General features: G+C 40.0%; 1 protein-coding gene across 1 annotated transcript in view; it reads left to right on the top strand.

Moving 5' to 3' along the window:
* Positions 1 to 955: 955 nt before the first annotated feature.
* LOC121331158 (transformation/transcription domain-associated protein-like) overlaps positions 956 to 15580 on the top strand; it is a 95535-nt gene continuing 80910 nt past the window's right edge. The window contains exons 1-21 of the mRNA XM_041278380.1: positions 956 to 1099; positions 2771 to 2967; positions 3282 to 3331; positions 3468 to 3578; positions 3697 to 3801; positions 4257 to 4340; positions 4647 to 4703; positions 5057 to 5182; positions 5502 to 5579; positions 6006 to 6094; positions 6364 to 6460; positions 6659 to 6797; positions 7202 to 7280; positions 8705 to 8939; positions 9228 to 9552; positions 9686 to 9783; positions 9957 to 10151; positions 10414 to 10605; positions 11969 to 12134; positions 12357 to 12613; positions 12889 to 13089. Of these exons, the coding sequence (XP_041134314.1) occupies positions 2868 to 2967; positions 3282 to 3331; positions 3468 to 3578; positions 3697 to 3801; positions 4257 to 4340; positions 4647 to 4703; positions 5057 to 5182; positions 5502 to 5579; positions 6006 to 6094; positions 6364 to 6460; positions 6659 to 6797; positions 7202 to 7280; positions 8705 to 8939; positions 9228 to 9552; positions 9686 to 9783; positions 9957 to 10151; positions 10414 to 10605; positions 11969 to 12134; positions 12357 to 12613; positions 12889 to 13089 (2784 nt within the window). The 5' untranslated portion in view covers positions 956 to 1099; positions 2771 to 2867. The remainder of the gene's footprint in view (positions 1100 to 2770; positions 2968 to 3281; positions 3332 to 3467; positions 3579 to 3696; positions 3802 to 4256; positions 4341 to 4646; positions 4704 to 5056; positions 5183 to 5501; positions 5580 to 6005; positions 6095 to 6363; positions 6461 to 6658; positions 6798 to 7201; positions 7281 to 8704; positions 8940 to 9227; positions 9553 to 9685; positions 9784 to 9956; positions 10152 to 10413; positions 10606 to 11968; positions 12135 to 12356; positions 12614 to 12888; positions 13090 to 15580) is intronic.

Genomic DNA, 15580 nt, shown 5'->3' with positions numbered 1-15580 from the left:
CTTGCACTGCACGACTGTTTAAATCACGATCCATTGCAAAGTTCTACTTTTTTTTTTGTCAGTATTGAAATAAACATAAAACAGACAATTGCAACAGTTTTCTGTTAAATTTACTTTGAAAAAGTTTAATTCCGGAGGAAATTTACTTACATGGGAATATATATATATATATATATATATATATATATATATATATATATATATATATATATATATATACTCGTGATTATCACCCCTGCTTCAAAGCGAAATAACTGATAAAGAAAGCAATAGAATATTTATTTGGTTATTAAATACACTGTTAAATTAATTGGTGAGGTTGCAGAATTAACCGGACAGTCTGGTAACAGAACACAATAAGTGAATCATTTTTTTGGTTCCAAAAACAAAAAACGTTTTCGATGCCAACAATGAATTATTAATATCAAGAATATGTGCTTTAAGTGGCATAAACAACTCACAGTCTAACATGCCTAAGCCACTCGAAACAGTGAATTATTTTTTTTTTACTGATTCAACACTTATCGTTGTTTATCCTGTATGAAAAAATATACATAAACAGCATGTCACTATACCCATTCTTAAGTTAGGAAAAACTGCAATATTATTATCTGTGCACGATTCCACAACTAATCAAATAAATATATCACTTAAAATGCACAGTACATTCCAATGCTTTTTTTTTTCTCTAAAAAATAACTGACAATGGTAATCGAACTACTGTACAATCCTACGACATCCCTCATGAGTTTGCAAGCGGTACAGATTTATGATAGAGTACTATTTTTAAATTGTCCCTTTGTGATGACGCCAAAGAAACACTTAGCCCATCAAAAACGATGGTCTTAAAGCATTTCATAGATTAGTGCAGTATTTATGTATGTATTTATTTAAACAGTCTTATATGTTTAGCAAAAGAAAAACAGATCAGGATTTCGTATGTTTAGATCACAATGCAATTTTTGCAAATAAAGTGTACTTTTAAATTGCAGTGAAAGAGAAAAGGCGATTTGTTACGCAGAACTTTTTAACATCGCGCTGCTTCTTTGTGCGCTTGCTCGGAAGTGAGAGGAGGGCTTTTCCCGTAGGACTTGCTTTGGTAAGTTAAATTCGTCTCATTATTTTTTTTTTGTAAATCAAACAAATTTCTTTTGGTGCACGTTAGAATTACCTGATAAGTATGCAGTTATCTAACACAGGGAAATCGGTGTATTGTTAATACGTGCGTGTAGATATCAACGGCGTTTGATTGCAAATGACGCCTTGGGCCACAGCATTTCGTATTGCAACAGCTTTTGAGTCTGAAGCCGGATTAGTTGAAAATGAAGTGTTATTTTTACACACGCAGGTAGTCGTGGTTGTGATATAGTTTGGGTATTAGGTGCCTCCTTGGCCTCTGGATTAAGATTTCAAGTAAATATCAGAATATTGTGATGGGGGAGGGCGGTCTTTGTTAATTCCGTGAGAGGTGTGTGCGCGCATCATTTGGATTTGTAGCTGGATGATGATTATTGCTGTACAATGTGACAGAAATGGTGATTGTTTATGTCACTCGTGTTATTGTGATACCGGTCCCTGCATCTTTTGATATTGTTCTATGCAATGTGCACAAGCTCCTGTTTTGCACAAATGCTATATCAACGATTAAGTAACTTCACAGTCGTCTTCTCTCGTATAATTATTGCATTTTGATGTTTTATTTATGCATGTTCTCGGTAAACGATATAAACATGGTCTCGATAAACTGTTTTATTTGAGTGGGCATAATTTACAAAAAGCCCACAATTTACACAATGTCGCGCCTTCCTTGTATGACCGAGATCTAAACAGTACTATCCCCATGTGTTTTATTGCACTGCATGATTGATCACTGTGTCTGCACAGTAAACCCGTTTGCTGGTAATATTGAGTGAATGGTTTACTATGGTTATGGTGTCTTATTTGTAATCAAATTAAACAACGCAGATAGGCACATCTAAAGATTGGATTTATCTCCATCATAATCTGTTACAGTCAGTCATGACCTGTAATGCGTGCGTTTCTATACCAGGCAATGCTTGTTATGTCATTTAGCATTTCGACTGTTTGCTTGCAAAGTTCTGGTTTTATTATAATTTCTCAAAATAAAAAAAATAAAAAAACTAAAAAAAAAAAAAAAACTTGACAAGTGAAAACTTGACCTCTTCAAGGATAGAAATATGCCCCCACTGCATAGAAGTTTGATCCACTCCTGTTTCAACTATGAGTTTAATCCCACACATCTGATCATATTAACAATACATAGGCTGATCAAGCACACATTAAAACCTGGAATGGGTGAAACGGCTCTGTAATATGAATCTTATTTAACTGCCTGACTCCTGCTATGTAGTCATTTTATTTTTATTTGGACAATCTAATTGCATGTACAGCTTTGGACAAAAAATTTGCATTATCCTATAGAATTAAGTACTATTGGTTCATAAAGTCAAGTGAAACCTGCTGTTATGTTAACATTGAACTACGTACCACTTTGTAGTTTTCCACGTATTGAAAAACAGACAAGTTGATTATGTGAAATCTAACATGAAATACTGTTCTACTGTGGGTTCCGGCAGACTGCTGTGATTTAATTTTGTAGTTTCTTTGATTACATGATGTTAAATAAAATATCTAATCTTATGTTCATATCGATTTTTTTTAAAATGATGTCTTAATCCTAAAATTCTGGGTGATGTAAAACTTTTGGCCATAGCTGCAGTACTTATTAAAATGTTGCCTTTCTTTTCAGGTGAAAAGATGTTTTTTGTATGAGAACTCTCTGAACTTGTCCCAGAGAATAACATCGAGCCCAGACCTGTAAGTACTGTACCCTCCCAAGCTGAACCATGGCCTTCGTGCCCACACCTAGCCCCACTGTGGTGGATCAGACCACACTGATGAAGAAATACCTGCAGTTTGTGGCAGCGCTCACAGACAACAACACACGTGAGTACAGTGGGGTTAGAGGGAGGCTGACTGTACAGGATTAATTAAGGCACTAGTGGAACTAAATAAGACAGTAAACATATTAGCATGTACATGTTCAGAATGACATGTTATATAGATGTGAAAGTACATTTCTCCTGTAAGTGAAAATGTGTGTCAGAAACCAACAGAAGCAAAACGTTGAGAATACCACGCTTTAGTGTGTGTGAGTGTGTGTGTGAGTGAACATATTTTGCTGTGCTCTGCTGTAGCCAAAAGAAAGACTATGTAGACAGGTTTGTGCTAACTGCTCACTTTGTCCAATTTCTCTGCAGCTGATGAAACCAAGTTGAAGATGATGCAAGAAGTCAGTGAAAATTTTGAAGTAAGTAAATAACCATTCTATCTATCTATCTATCTGTCTATCTCAAAAATGTATGTACCGCACAGTTGAAATATAGGTCCATATTTACGTGATCTTCTTGAAGGACTGTATTACTAATAGTTTTTTTTTTTGTCAGAATGTAACATCTTCGCCGCAGTATTCCACCTTTCTGGAACACATCATTCCTCGTTTCCTCACCTTTCTGCAGGATGGAGAGGTTCAGTTTCTGCAAGAAAAACCGGCCCAGGTAGTTTATGTGGCTTCCCTGCTTTTAAATTTGTTATCTCGTCCACATTTTCAGTACTGGTAGTGTTTTTCTAAATATATTTGGTGTAAACCTGCTTACAACGTGTGTTTCTTTGCAGCAACTGAGAAAGCTGGTCCTTGAAATCATTCATCGAATTCCAACCAATGAACACCTCCGACCACACACCAAAAACATTCTGTCTGTGATGTTCCGCTTTTTAGAGGCGAGTTCTAAAGTTCATTACTTCTCTATAATCAACTGCCTGAAATAATGACATTTTAAGAATTGTGTTATAAACTGCTTACCCAATGACTTTAAACATTCGGATCAAAACATATTTTAGATTTTAATCCATAGGAAACTAAACCTGAGTGGGGGGAAAAAAAAAGCAAACATTTTGGCTAATGCCTGCATTCACAACATAATAAACTGCAGCATCTCAAATTGCCAGAAGTGGCATTTGAGGGCAGAAAGACAACCCCTCCTATTCATTAATTGCGATCGTCCTAATTAAAGAATATTAGCAGCATCTTAAGTGACAGTGAAATATAAAATGAATGCAGAACACCAGCATATGCTTTCTGCAGTTTTAGCCAGCACCCTTGCTATCTGACTTGCTTCTAATGCTGTGAAAGATCACGATGGGAGAGTAATAACAGACTCCTTTTTTCCTTTCAGATCGAGAATGAGGAGAATGTTCTCATTTGCCTGAGGGTCATCATTGAACTGCACAAACAGTTCAGGCCACAGATCACACAGGAGGTAGGCAACAAACAGGATTGATCTGTTATCTACACCGTGATTAAGCCTTAGTTTCCTGGAGATACGGATGTACATATACCAGTTGCAGGAAAGACAAACCAGTAATAACTTCTAAAGGTGAAAACAATACTGTTTAAGAGACTATTTGTCTATAGTGATGGTGGAATGACTCAGGTACTGTCATTTTAATATAACCTTGGACAAAACATAACCAAGCAGGTAATGAATCATATAATGGAGTTTTGTAATTTTACATAACCAGTCCAAACCGTTATAAGCTAAGTGATTTCATAAATGTTTTTACAGATTCATCATTTCTTGGACTTTGTGAAGCAGATCTACAAGGAGTTGCCCAAAGTGGTGGTAAGTTATGAAAATAACTCTGAAAGTGAGCTTTTCTGTAAATCAGAAGCAAAATGATGAGAACAAGTAGCTTTAGCCCTAGAGTGTGGTAATGAGTGAGTGTGTGCTTGTGAGGGAGAGAGTGAACGAGTGCATGAACACACATCTGTAATTTGGGCGATGAAAGGAAAACTGATAAGATCTGATTGCTTCTGGTACTGCTATTGCTGCAGTAAAGTCCATATTAAAGTGGGACTAGATGTTTAGTTCTCTTGCTTTTAGAGATCAGAAATCCTTCTATTACTGTATGCATTGTAAAAGTTGATGGATTCCTGTTTTTGCGATACATGTGCAGTTCATATGTTTATATGCAGACCCGGTACTTTGAGAACCCGCAGGTTGTCCCTGACAACACGGTGCCGTCACCGGAGATGGTGGGTATGATCACATCCGTTGTGGTGAAGACGAATCCTGAGCGAGAGGACAGCGAGACCCGCACAGTGAGTGTACGTTTCCAGCCACTGTGCCTTCTTACACCATGCTTGCCCCCTTCTCTTTACTGCCCTTCACTCACATAGGAAGTGCTGGCTTGTTTTGTTGACTTGTCAAATATAGTGTCTCAAGCCTATCTGCTAACAATGCATCATGAAAGATATCAATTCCTTAAAATAATTTCTACTCCTAGCTTCCTCTTAAAACCTGCCCACATTGAAAAATATGCCCCTTTTTTTTTTTTTTTTAAAGAACATTTGTTAAAAGTTTAACATTGGCAACATGTATTGAGGGTAGTTGATATTTAGTATTCTTTCTTTCTTGTAGCACACAATCATTCCCAGAGGTTCCCTCTCCCTGAAGGTTCTGGCTGAGCTGCCCATCATTGTCGTGCTGATGTACCAGGTGGGTCTTTGTGTTTATTCAGTCAGGTTTATAAATCCTGATGATCATGCATTGTTTAAGCAGTGTGAGTATGGTATATACCAGTCACAAATGGCTTTTTATATCCATGTAAAGATGGACTTATAGTAGAAAACAAATATAAAAATGTTCTAATCAAAAGAAGCAAAATGATGAGAACAGCACCCTTTAGACCCTGAGTGTATTTGAGTGAGTGTGAGTGTAAATGTGTGTGTGCGTGCAGAAGTCTGAATGAACAACAGTTTCGGGCGGTGAAAGTAAAACTGATAAGATCTGATTGCTTCTGTTGTAACTAGCCAAGATAATTCATTTTTTCTGCACAGATACACTTGTAGTGCTGGTCTAATTGCAATGCATCTTTTGTTCTCGCTTTTTTAGATGTATTTGTTTCTTTTTTCTTCTTCCTAGCTGTACAAACTTAATATTCACAACGTGGTTGCAGAGTTTGTGCCTTTGATCATGAACACCATCATGCTTCAAGTGTCTCCTCAGGCAAGGTAAAGACTAACCACATGGGGGCGCTGTAGACTGCTGCTATTCCAGCTGGGAAATTGCAATTCTGCTTTTTATTGTACTGAGACGAAATATAACAAGTCTATCTTTAACCTTCCAAATGAATTCAGGTGTTCTTACTAAACCGTGGCATGATTTATATAAGGATTTTTCTTAATGGTTTATTCACAATAAATTACCTTTTAAAACCATTTCGAAGGAAATAGTTCCTTTTTTGTTTGTTGAATTAACTATCCAGTATTTTCCGTTTTAGGCAACATAAGCTGTACAACAAAGAACTCTATGCAGATTTCATTGCAGCTCAGATCAAAACCCTTTCCTTCTTGGCCTATATTATCAGAATATATCAGGTAAGAGCACAAACTGTAGGTACACACAGTGTAACATAGCGTTAATTAGGGTACTGTTGATCTTGCAGAATGATATGTGTGATCAGTAAAATCTTAATGTAGTTATTGGATAAGAACAATGAATACACACTGCTCTTATCTTTACCTGGTCTGCAATTCTCGTTGTTCAAGAAAACTCTTCTCTTTCCTTAACTCCAGGACTTGGTGGCCAAGTACTCCCAGCAGATGGTGAAGGGGATGCTGCAGCTGCTGTCGAACTGCCCCTCGGAGACGGCACACCTGCGCAAAGAGCTCCTCATCGCGGCCAAGCACATCCTCACCACTGACCTGCGCAGCCGTACGTATCCCACCCCCCAAACAGGGACGAAGGGTCCCAACTGGAAAAAATACAATCCCACAGAAACCTGTGTGTGTTTGAATACTGAATGAGGAATCTGCTTTTAAAATAGCTTCGATGGCAGTGCTTTAACTAATTTTTTTCTAGTAGAATTTTTTTTGACGTCTTTTGAATCTTGGTGTGAAATGCAGCGAGAGAGACTAAGCTAAGCTTTCTTCGTAATTGGTGTCTGTACTTTGTACAGTTTAACAGCATAAGGAGTTTAACAGTTTAAGGAGCCCTTCCGCCCTGCTGCTTCTTGGTGTTTGGGGTTTGGAAAGTAAATCTGGCTAAGATTTAACAATTCGTCATGTTTGCTTTAGATGTGGTGATCCTGTAAGTACCAATGACAATTTGTATTACAGAATTCATTCCATGCATGGATAAGCTGTTTGATGAGTCCATACTAATAGGCTCTGGATACACGGCCCGTGAGACACTAAGGTAAGGGGCTGAAACCTTGTTTGTTTGAAATATGAAGATGCTGAAAGCAGAAAACCTTTTTTCTTTTTCTCTCTACCTGTTGAACTTATTCCTTCTAGCGGGTACACAAGTAAGTAGCTGTACATGGTTTGTACCAGTTAATTCAGGTTTCACTTAGAAGCCAAGTCAAGTAGAATTCCATTTAGGCTAATCTATTCTCAAGTGTAATTTCTTCTTTTTTTATGTTGGTTGATAGCAAGTCTTCAAGTTTCAGGCACTGGGGGGGGGTTGGTTTCTCATCACATTTTTTTGTCAGGGTGTCATGTCTGAAAGCTCATCCAGAAACACTGTTCATTAGCTGCTTCCAGGGTAGAGTCCTCCCATCTCCAGCCCTGTCAACTTGACACATTGCTTGGGGGTAAAATTCATCAGTTTTTATTTTAATTGACTCCATCCTTAATACAGAGATTGAAAGACCCTGTTCAGAATTAATTTTCGACCACTCTGCAGCACACATGACCACACACCACGGCCTGGCATGCTGGCTGTTTAATTAATTAACCCTTAGGTTCCTGTTGGCGGCTGCATTGTGGCAGTTTGTTTTCCTTTTATGCTGAAAAAACCGAGAGCTGTTATTTTACCACCGCTGTGTAAATTAATGTTAAATGAAAGGCTGCAACCGCTGCTTATAAATATAATAAGTTCAAATACAAAACGTCTGTTTCCTCCAAGTATTAAAATCTTGTTTGACAGTCGCTGTAATTCATGCAAGATTCAAAAGTGTGGAATTACATTTCTTTTCCCTAAATTTAGCAGTGTGTGTATGTATGTGTATGTATGTGTGTGTATGTGTGTATATATGTATATATATGTGTATATATATATATATATATATATATATATATATATATATATATATATATACATAAATACAAACACTTCAAGCTGCACTCTCCGATAACTGCAATATAATGTGACTTGCCTCGCGTTACCACAAGTTTACACGGAAACTTTCCATGGCCCACTGTGTGTATGCATATGTAGATATAGATGTGTGTGTGTGAAGCTGCAGTTTGGGTTGTCATTACCAGAAAAAGCCCATGTTTCTCTGTTTAATCTTTTTAAAGGTGTTGGACAGATTATACTTTGCTTTTAATACGCATATTTAAATATGAACAGATGCACAGTGTCTTAGACCGCGTTTTAAAGTCATCTTGCATGAAGGTCTGAGCAGTGCCGAAGCAGAAATGTTCACTTGCGTTCTGATAACACAGACCTTAAAACGTGTTCCTTTTACAGTGATGAAACCCTCTTCACCGAGCTAGTCAAACTTGAATACAGCCCAGTCACTCCCAGTTCTTCCAGGTTTATCCGGATCTATTTCTGTCTTGTAAAACTTGTTTAAACTTCTGCACCAAACTTCGTGTTGTGTGTTTTCTTTGCAGACCTCTGGCCTACAGCACCCTGGCTGACCTGGTGCACCACGTGCGTCAGAACTTGCCCCTGAACGACCTGTCCTTGGCGGTGCAGCTCTTTGCCAAGAACATCGATGACGAGTCCCTGCCCAGCAGCATCCAGACCATGTCCTGCAAGCTGCTGCTCAACCTGGTGGACTGCATCCGCTCCAAGAGCGAGCAGGAGAACGGCAACGGCCGGGACATCCTCATGAGGATGCTGGAGGTATTGTGAGACCCAAGCTCGAGGGACCTCTCTCTGCTTGTGAGTTCAGCCAGCTTTCTTTGTGTTGTTCCAAAAGGACCAGTATTGGATGAGCAGAAATCTAAAGACTAACAGAATAGCAGTATCTGATATTTCAGGACTTGATAAAGGAGATTAGTTAATATTAAATCCCATCCACTTTTTAAATGCTTTTTCAATATTGTGTCGATCACCACTGTAGACAAATGTGGTGATTTCTGTATTTTATGTTAGTTTAAGAATAGCCAATGCCTCTTCTTACTGTTTCAGGTGTTTGTGCTTAAGTTTCACACCATTGCACGCTACCAGCTGATCACCATCTTTAAGAAGTGTAAGCTGCAGTCTGAGCTGGGTGTGGTGGATGTTGGAGCCCTGCCTGTGGTCCCCGCCACCCCCACCACTCCTGCTCCTCTGCCCCCGCACGTACCCCCCGCACCAGTCACCCCGGCTCCCCCCACCTCTTCCTTCGATAAGCAGACGGACAAGGAGGACAAGCAGACCTTCCAGGTGTCAGACTGTCGCAGCTTGGTCAAGACCCTGGTGTGTGGAGTCAAGACCATCACCTGGGGCATCACCTCCTGCAAAGCCCCTGGAGGTAATGCACATGTGTTCCCAGATCAGTCCTCCCTCATTCTGTTTGTGGGATACTTGTAAAGAAACTGATCTTTAAATCCTTCACCTGTTAAGGAGAGAATTCTGACTATTTTTCTGGTGGTTTTGTTTTTCAGAAGCTCAGTTCATCCCTAACAAACAGCTGCAGCCGAAAGAAACTCAGATCTACATCAAGCTTGTCAAATACGCCATGCAGGCCTTGGATATTTACCAGGTACATGGTGACCTCATTTATTTTTTGAAAAACGTGTGATTATTCAGTGATTGTGTGGCAGTGCCTTGCGTAGGACAGTTTTTATTATTTAATTTGTGTGCATGTCAGGGCGGTTGTGAGATTTGAAAAAAGGACCTGATACCCATGTTAAAGTCTTTTTTTTTTTTTTGCAGGTGCAGATTGCTGGGAACGGGCAGACATACATTCGCGTAGCAAACTGCCAGACGGTGCGGATGAAGGAGGAGAAGGAGGTCCTGGAGCACTTCGCTGGGGTCTTCACCATGATGAACCCCCTCACCTTCAAGGAGATCTTCCAGACTACTGTGCCCTACATGGTTGACAGAATCTCCAAGAACTATGCACTACAGGTGACAATATGTTATATTTCACTTGCTTTTATGTGTTTTCTACATATGCAAATATTCCCAAACGGAAGTGGCTGATTCCTATGTTTATAATGAAGTATGGCACCCTTAAGTAACTGAATGAAGCTGACAAATTAATGGGAAGCATGTACTGTAACACCAGCTGTCAGTCTTGTATGGAGGACTATACTGAGCTGTGTTGCACACCTCTGCTCTCTAATGCATGCTGTTATAACCCTCTTTCTTGTCTCTGCCTCTTTCCCAGATTGTTGCAAACTCCTTCCTGGCGAACCCGTCCACCTCTGCTCTGTTCGCTACGATCCTGGTGGAGTACCTGCTGGAGAGGCTGCCTGAGATGGGCTCCAACGTGGAACTCTCCAACCTCTACCTCAAGCTCTTCAAGCTGGTCTTCGGCTCTGTCTCCCTCTTCGCTGCAGAGAACGAGCAGATGCTCAAGGTGAGAGCAGCCACACTGCCAGCTCCAGTTGAATGGGGGTCCAAAACCCCTATAAATCAATGGAACACCACCGGGACCTTTTAAATAGTTTCAGATCACTTCTAACCTCCCACTTCCTGCAAGTAGCTGTATTTGTATGTTTTCATCTACAGTAGACCTGTTTACTAATAAAGGAGTTGTTTGACTTGACCCTGATACAGCTCACTGTCATGTTAGGCCAAAGTGTAATTTCGCTTTCAGCCCACACTGCACTGTTATGACAAGTCTTATTCCTGCAGTGGAGTTGGAATTATAGCAAGTTCCTGGACGAATATTAAATACGTTCTGTCAAATCTGTGAAAAGCAATGGCATTTTTCATCTGTATCGATGATTCTAATCTGTTTTATTAAGCGAAGGTCGTTTTTTAAATGGTATTTTCATTTTTCTCAATAGCTTAGTGTTCGAATTCAAGGTTCCATAAATCTAATGGTTGTATCTCCTAATAAAAAGTGTTGTTGTAAAAACTCATTTTATCTGCTGCTCTGCATTTTTAGTGTGTTTTCCTCTGAACTGATGCGCTGGCTTTGGGAATACAGATTTTATTTGTGTGATGAAATGCCTGCTTTGCGACTGCAGAACTGTGATGATCAATTGGAAAGAACCAGCTTTCAAATGACACTCTTGCCAAGACATGTTTATTGTTTGGTTGCCAAATCACAATATGCTAAAAAAAGGAAAGTACAGGAGTTTGCAGATGTAGACCTGAATTAAGCTCCGCAGTTTCCCAGCAAGGCTGCAGGTGCAATGTAATGTAAATACCTAGCAAATAAATTAAAGACAGGAAACTGACTAAAATCACTGCCGTTGTGACTTCCTAGCCAGGATGTATATTTAGCTGACTGTGCTATGCCTCCCTTTTTTTCTCAAGCATACTCTTCATGAATATGACTGACGTCAGTCTCATGATAGTTAAGACAAAGTTGAACTCCAGGGATGGAAATACGACTCCCATTGCATAGCAGTTTCATCCTTTCCTGGTTTTCAATAAGATGCACCTGAGCTTGTTACCTACACACTGAGGCTAATCAAGCTCGTGGTAAAACCTGGCGTGGGTGAAACTGCTTTGCAATAGGAGTATTATTTCCATCCCTGAATTCCTTGTTGCCAATTATAATTTAAGAACATGTTTTTCTCTGCGTTTTGAAGATTAAAATCAAAACTAGAAGTAGACTTTATTTGGGAAAACCAGGATTCTTTGTAAACTAAACCGTGACTCTTTTAGTAGGATCTGTAACCTCTATGTGACTGTTCATAGTTCATCTTGATTTTTAATGGTCTCAGCAGTCATTGTTTAAGCTCATTTTGCGCTCTTCTTGATTCCAGCCTCATTTGCACAAGATTGTGAACAGCTCGATGGAGCTGGCCCAGTCTGCCAAGGAGCCCTACAACTACTTCCTGCTGCTCAGGGCTCTCTTCAGGTCCATTGGGGGCGGTAGCCATGACCTGCTTTACCAGGAGTTCCTGCCGCTGCTGCCAAACTTGTTGCAAGGTAGGCTAAAAAAAAAAAAAAAATTCCTTCTGCTTGTGCTTTTATTCAGAACATCAGTTAGGTATGTGCATATCACTCTGCTGTCAGATCAATCTAATGACCATGTAAGTGATCAGATATGTCTTGTCAAATGTTTCCTGCTGTGGTTGACTATACAGACAAATCTAAGACAATCAGCCAGTGGGAGTGTAACCTTGTTTATCTGCCCTTGTGGATCCGCAGGCCTGAACATGCTGCAGAGCGGCCTGCACAAGCAGCACATGAAGGACCTGTTTGTGGAGCTGTGCCTGACAGTCCCAGTTCGGCTCAGCTCCCTGCTGCCCTACCTGCCCATGCTGATGGACCCACTGGTGTCGGCCCTCAATGGCTCCCAGACGCTGGTGAGCCAGGGCCTTCGCACCCTGGAGCTGTGCGTGGACAACCTGCAGCCGGACTTCCTCTATGACCACATCCAGCCTGTCCGCGCTGAGCTCATGCAGGTACGGTGTGGCCCGGGCTCCCTGCTGTTCTGTTCAGGGCCACTAGAGGGTATCTCGCGCACACACAGCGCTCATGTAGTGTTGAGAATGCTGGCATAGTTTTTTTGATATCAAGCAAACGCTAATTCATTTGTTGTGTGTTTTTGTATTGTAATGTTTCATGTTGTCAGGACCTGTACATATTGCCTCCTGTCTCTAGCGTGATAAGTCATTTTAAAAGCACTGCAGTAGGATACTTCTTGGTATTTATTCAAACCCTTGTTCTCTCTCACCAGGCCCTGTGGCGCACTCTCCGGAACCCGGCAGACACCATCTCCCATGTGGCGTACCGCGTGCTGGGCAAGTTTGGCGGCAGCAACCGCAAGATGCTGAAGGAGTCTCAGAAGCTGCAGTTCGTGGTGACAGAAGTACCTGGCCCCAGTATCACCACCGAGTTCTCAGACTGCAAGGCCTCCATTCAGCTCCCTATGGAGAAGGTAAGCCTGAGTGGAACTTACCTTCTTGCCTTCAGTGAGGATATGCTGGCATGAATAAACCAGCAAATCTGATAAACGCAATTGTACTCCTGTGTTAAACAACTAGGGACAGGGCTCTGGAGCCAGATGTGCTTGCCTGGATTAGTCTTTAAATAAGCATTTTAATACAGGATTCTTTATTTGCTGATGTGTTCTTTCGTTTAGAGTTTATATATCCCCCCCCCCCCCCCCCCCAAAAAAAAAAAATGGACTGCACTGTCCGGTGTTGCTGTGTTACCGTAGGGATAAGGTTTCTGTAGTAAATGGTTTTGCTAGGCTGGATTGAGAGTTATAACCTAAGAAATCCATCTCTCATTTCGTGGTGCTCAAGAGAAAAGTTCCACTTCAGTGGGCCGTGGACAAGCCATTGTTCTTGTCATTGAGCCCTTGATAGGGTGGTGTAAAAGGGCTGCCAGTTGATCCAGATAATGCAGGGTCTATCTATCTATCTATCTATCTATCTATCTATCTATCTATCTATCTATCTATCTATCTGTCTCTATCTATCTATCTATCTGTCTCTATCTATCTATCTATCTATCTATCTATTTTTTTCATAAAATCAGCTAGCTTTCAATAGCTAGGGCTCTTCAAAGGTCACTTTATCTACATAATTTCATATTAACTGTCTAATGTGTGAGTGATTGGGTTTCAGCTCGCAGCAAGTCAACCAGTGAAATTTCTTATTTCATGCCCACCTAAATGAATTTTCCACTGAGGGTCACATTGATAAACACTGCAGAAGGCTGAAAACCTGCAGCTCTCCTTATCAAGTAAAATAAAGAAAAAAAAACCTTAAAATATGAGTTTAACAAGTGTAGCCTATTTTTACAGGTACTCTTGAAGGACAACCCTGAATTCCGGAGAGGGGGGGGGATAATTGGGAACTGTGTTTATTTAGTAGATTCATGGTTTTTCTTGTTGCTGACATTCTCAGTTCTATAATTAAACTGCAGTATAGATAAATCAATTCAGCTCCATGAATCCATTCCTATAAGTCTTGTATCTCAAAACCTGCACTTTTTTGTAGCCTGTCCTAAGTTTTCAATTTAAATTGAACCACAAAAACAAAACAAAAAAAAAAAACTAGCTTTAGTTGTCCTCTTGCAGTGAACGCTTGCCTCAAAAAACAAAAAACAAAAAAAGCATCTCTAAAAGGCCTCTCTGGGTAATTAAATAGATCATCAAGCTATAAACTGCTCATCTTCCAGCCTTCGTCAGTATTTAGAGAGACTGATGTAATTATTTACACTCGCTAATAGGCCTTCCTACTGCTCGCAGTTGACGGGGAAACATAAACTGTCATCTTTGTAATTGTGTTCGCCACGAAAGATGAATGCTGTCTCAGTTTCCCTGCACCAGTTAACTTCATTTGCATGAGCAGCTCCGAGCTACAGGCTACAGCTGCACGTGATGATCTGAATCCGTGTTTGTTTGTATTAACTAAAGTTTTGGAACTTCGCTTTCACTGAATAATGCATAATGGCTCTGTATTGAAGCCATGTTCAACTAAGCCCTTCCACTGGATTTACATTTTACTAGACTGTGTTAGTTTTCTCCTTCTGGCTTCAGGAAGTGTAGTTTCCACCAATCACTGGCATATTTCCTTGAGTGTGCAAGCAAAGAATGCATGGATAACTGGATGGGGGGGGGGGGGGGGGGGGGGGGGGGGGGGGGAAGTGTCTTTTTCAAAAAAGCAATATACCTGAAACGAAAAGCAGACAATGGAAATTGGTACTGATCCTAATAAAGGGCAAGGCATAGGGACTGCTGTATTTAAAACAAAAAAAAAATGAAAAAAAGGTGAAAAATGATTGCGAGTGGATAGAAAACAATACTGAAGCTGTTGGAGGAAATTGTTAAATGAGACAGAGTTCCAGTCAGATTGCATTTTCAAGTTAATCTTCTAATAGTTAAAGACTGTATAATCCATTTGATGTTCTTGCAGCTCTAACCTGCAATGTATTACTGAAGCATATTGAGGCTGGTACCTAATTTCCCTCTACAGTTATTGTGCTTTCTCTCTTAGTCTTAATACCTGTTGAAGCACTGCTTCCAAACATCTGTACATTTTTATTAAGCTTTCTTTACTAACTGGAGAACATTATGTGCTGTGACAGTTTAGCTTCCTAATTTGAAGTGTATTGTAACTGCTACTTGCTTTTCTGGGGCTTTTCCAAGCTGTAACCTAGCTGGGTTTAATAGCTGTACATTTTTTATATGAACATCATTAACAATGCATGGACTGATTTAATCGCCTTGTCCATTTACGTGCGCTACATATTTATATGTCGTTTGCATCTAATTTAATTAGTTCGATTATTAATTATTCTAAATGCATTTTTTGGATTGTAAGTTCGTTTCAGGATGTTATATAGTTGCAATTGCCTGTTACACCTTGGCTTTCATGTCACAATGGTCTAATCAAGAATCTTTTTTGTTCCGGCACTTT

The sequence above is a fragment of the Polyodon spathula genome, chromosome 18 (assembly GCF_017654505.1).
Source record: "Polyodon spathula isolate WHYD16114869_AA chromosome 18, ASM1765450v1, whole genome shotgun sequence".
NCBI lineage: Eukaryota > Metazoa > Chordata > Actinopteri > Acipenseriformes > Polyodontidae > Polyodon > Polyodon spathula.
Note: the sequence above shows the minus strand (reverse complement) of the source record. Positions and strands in the feature narration are given on the sequence as shown.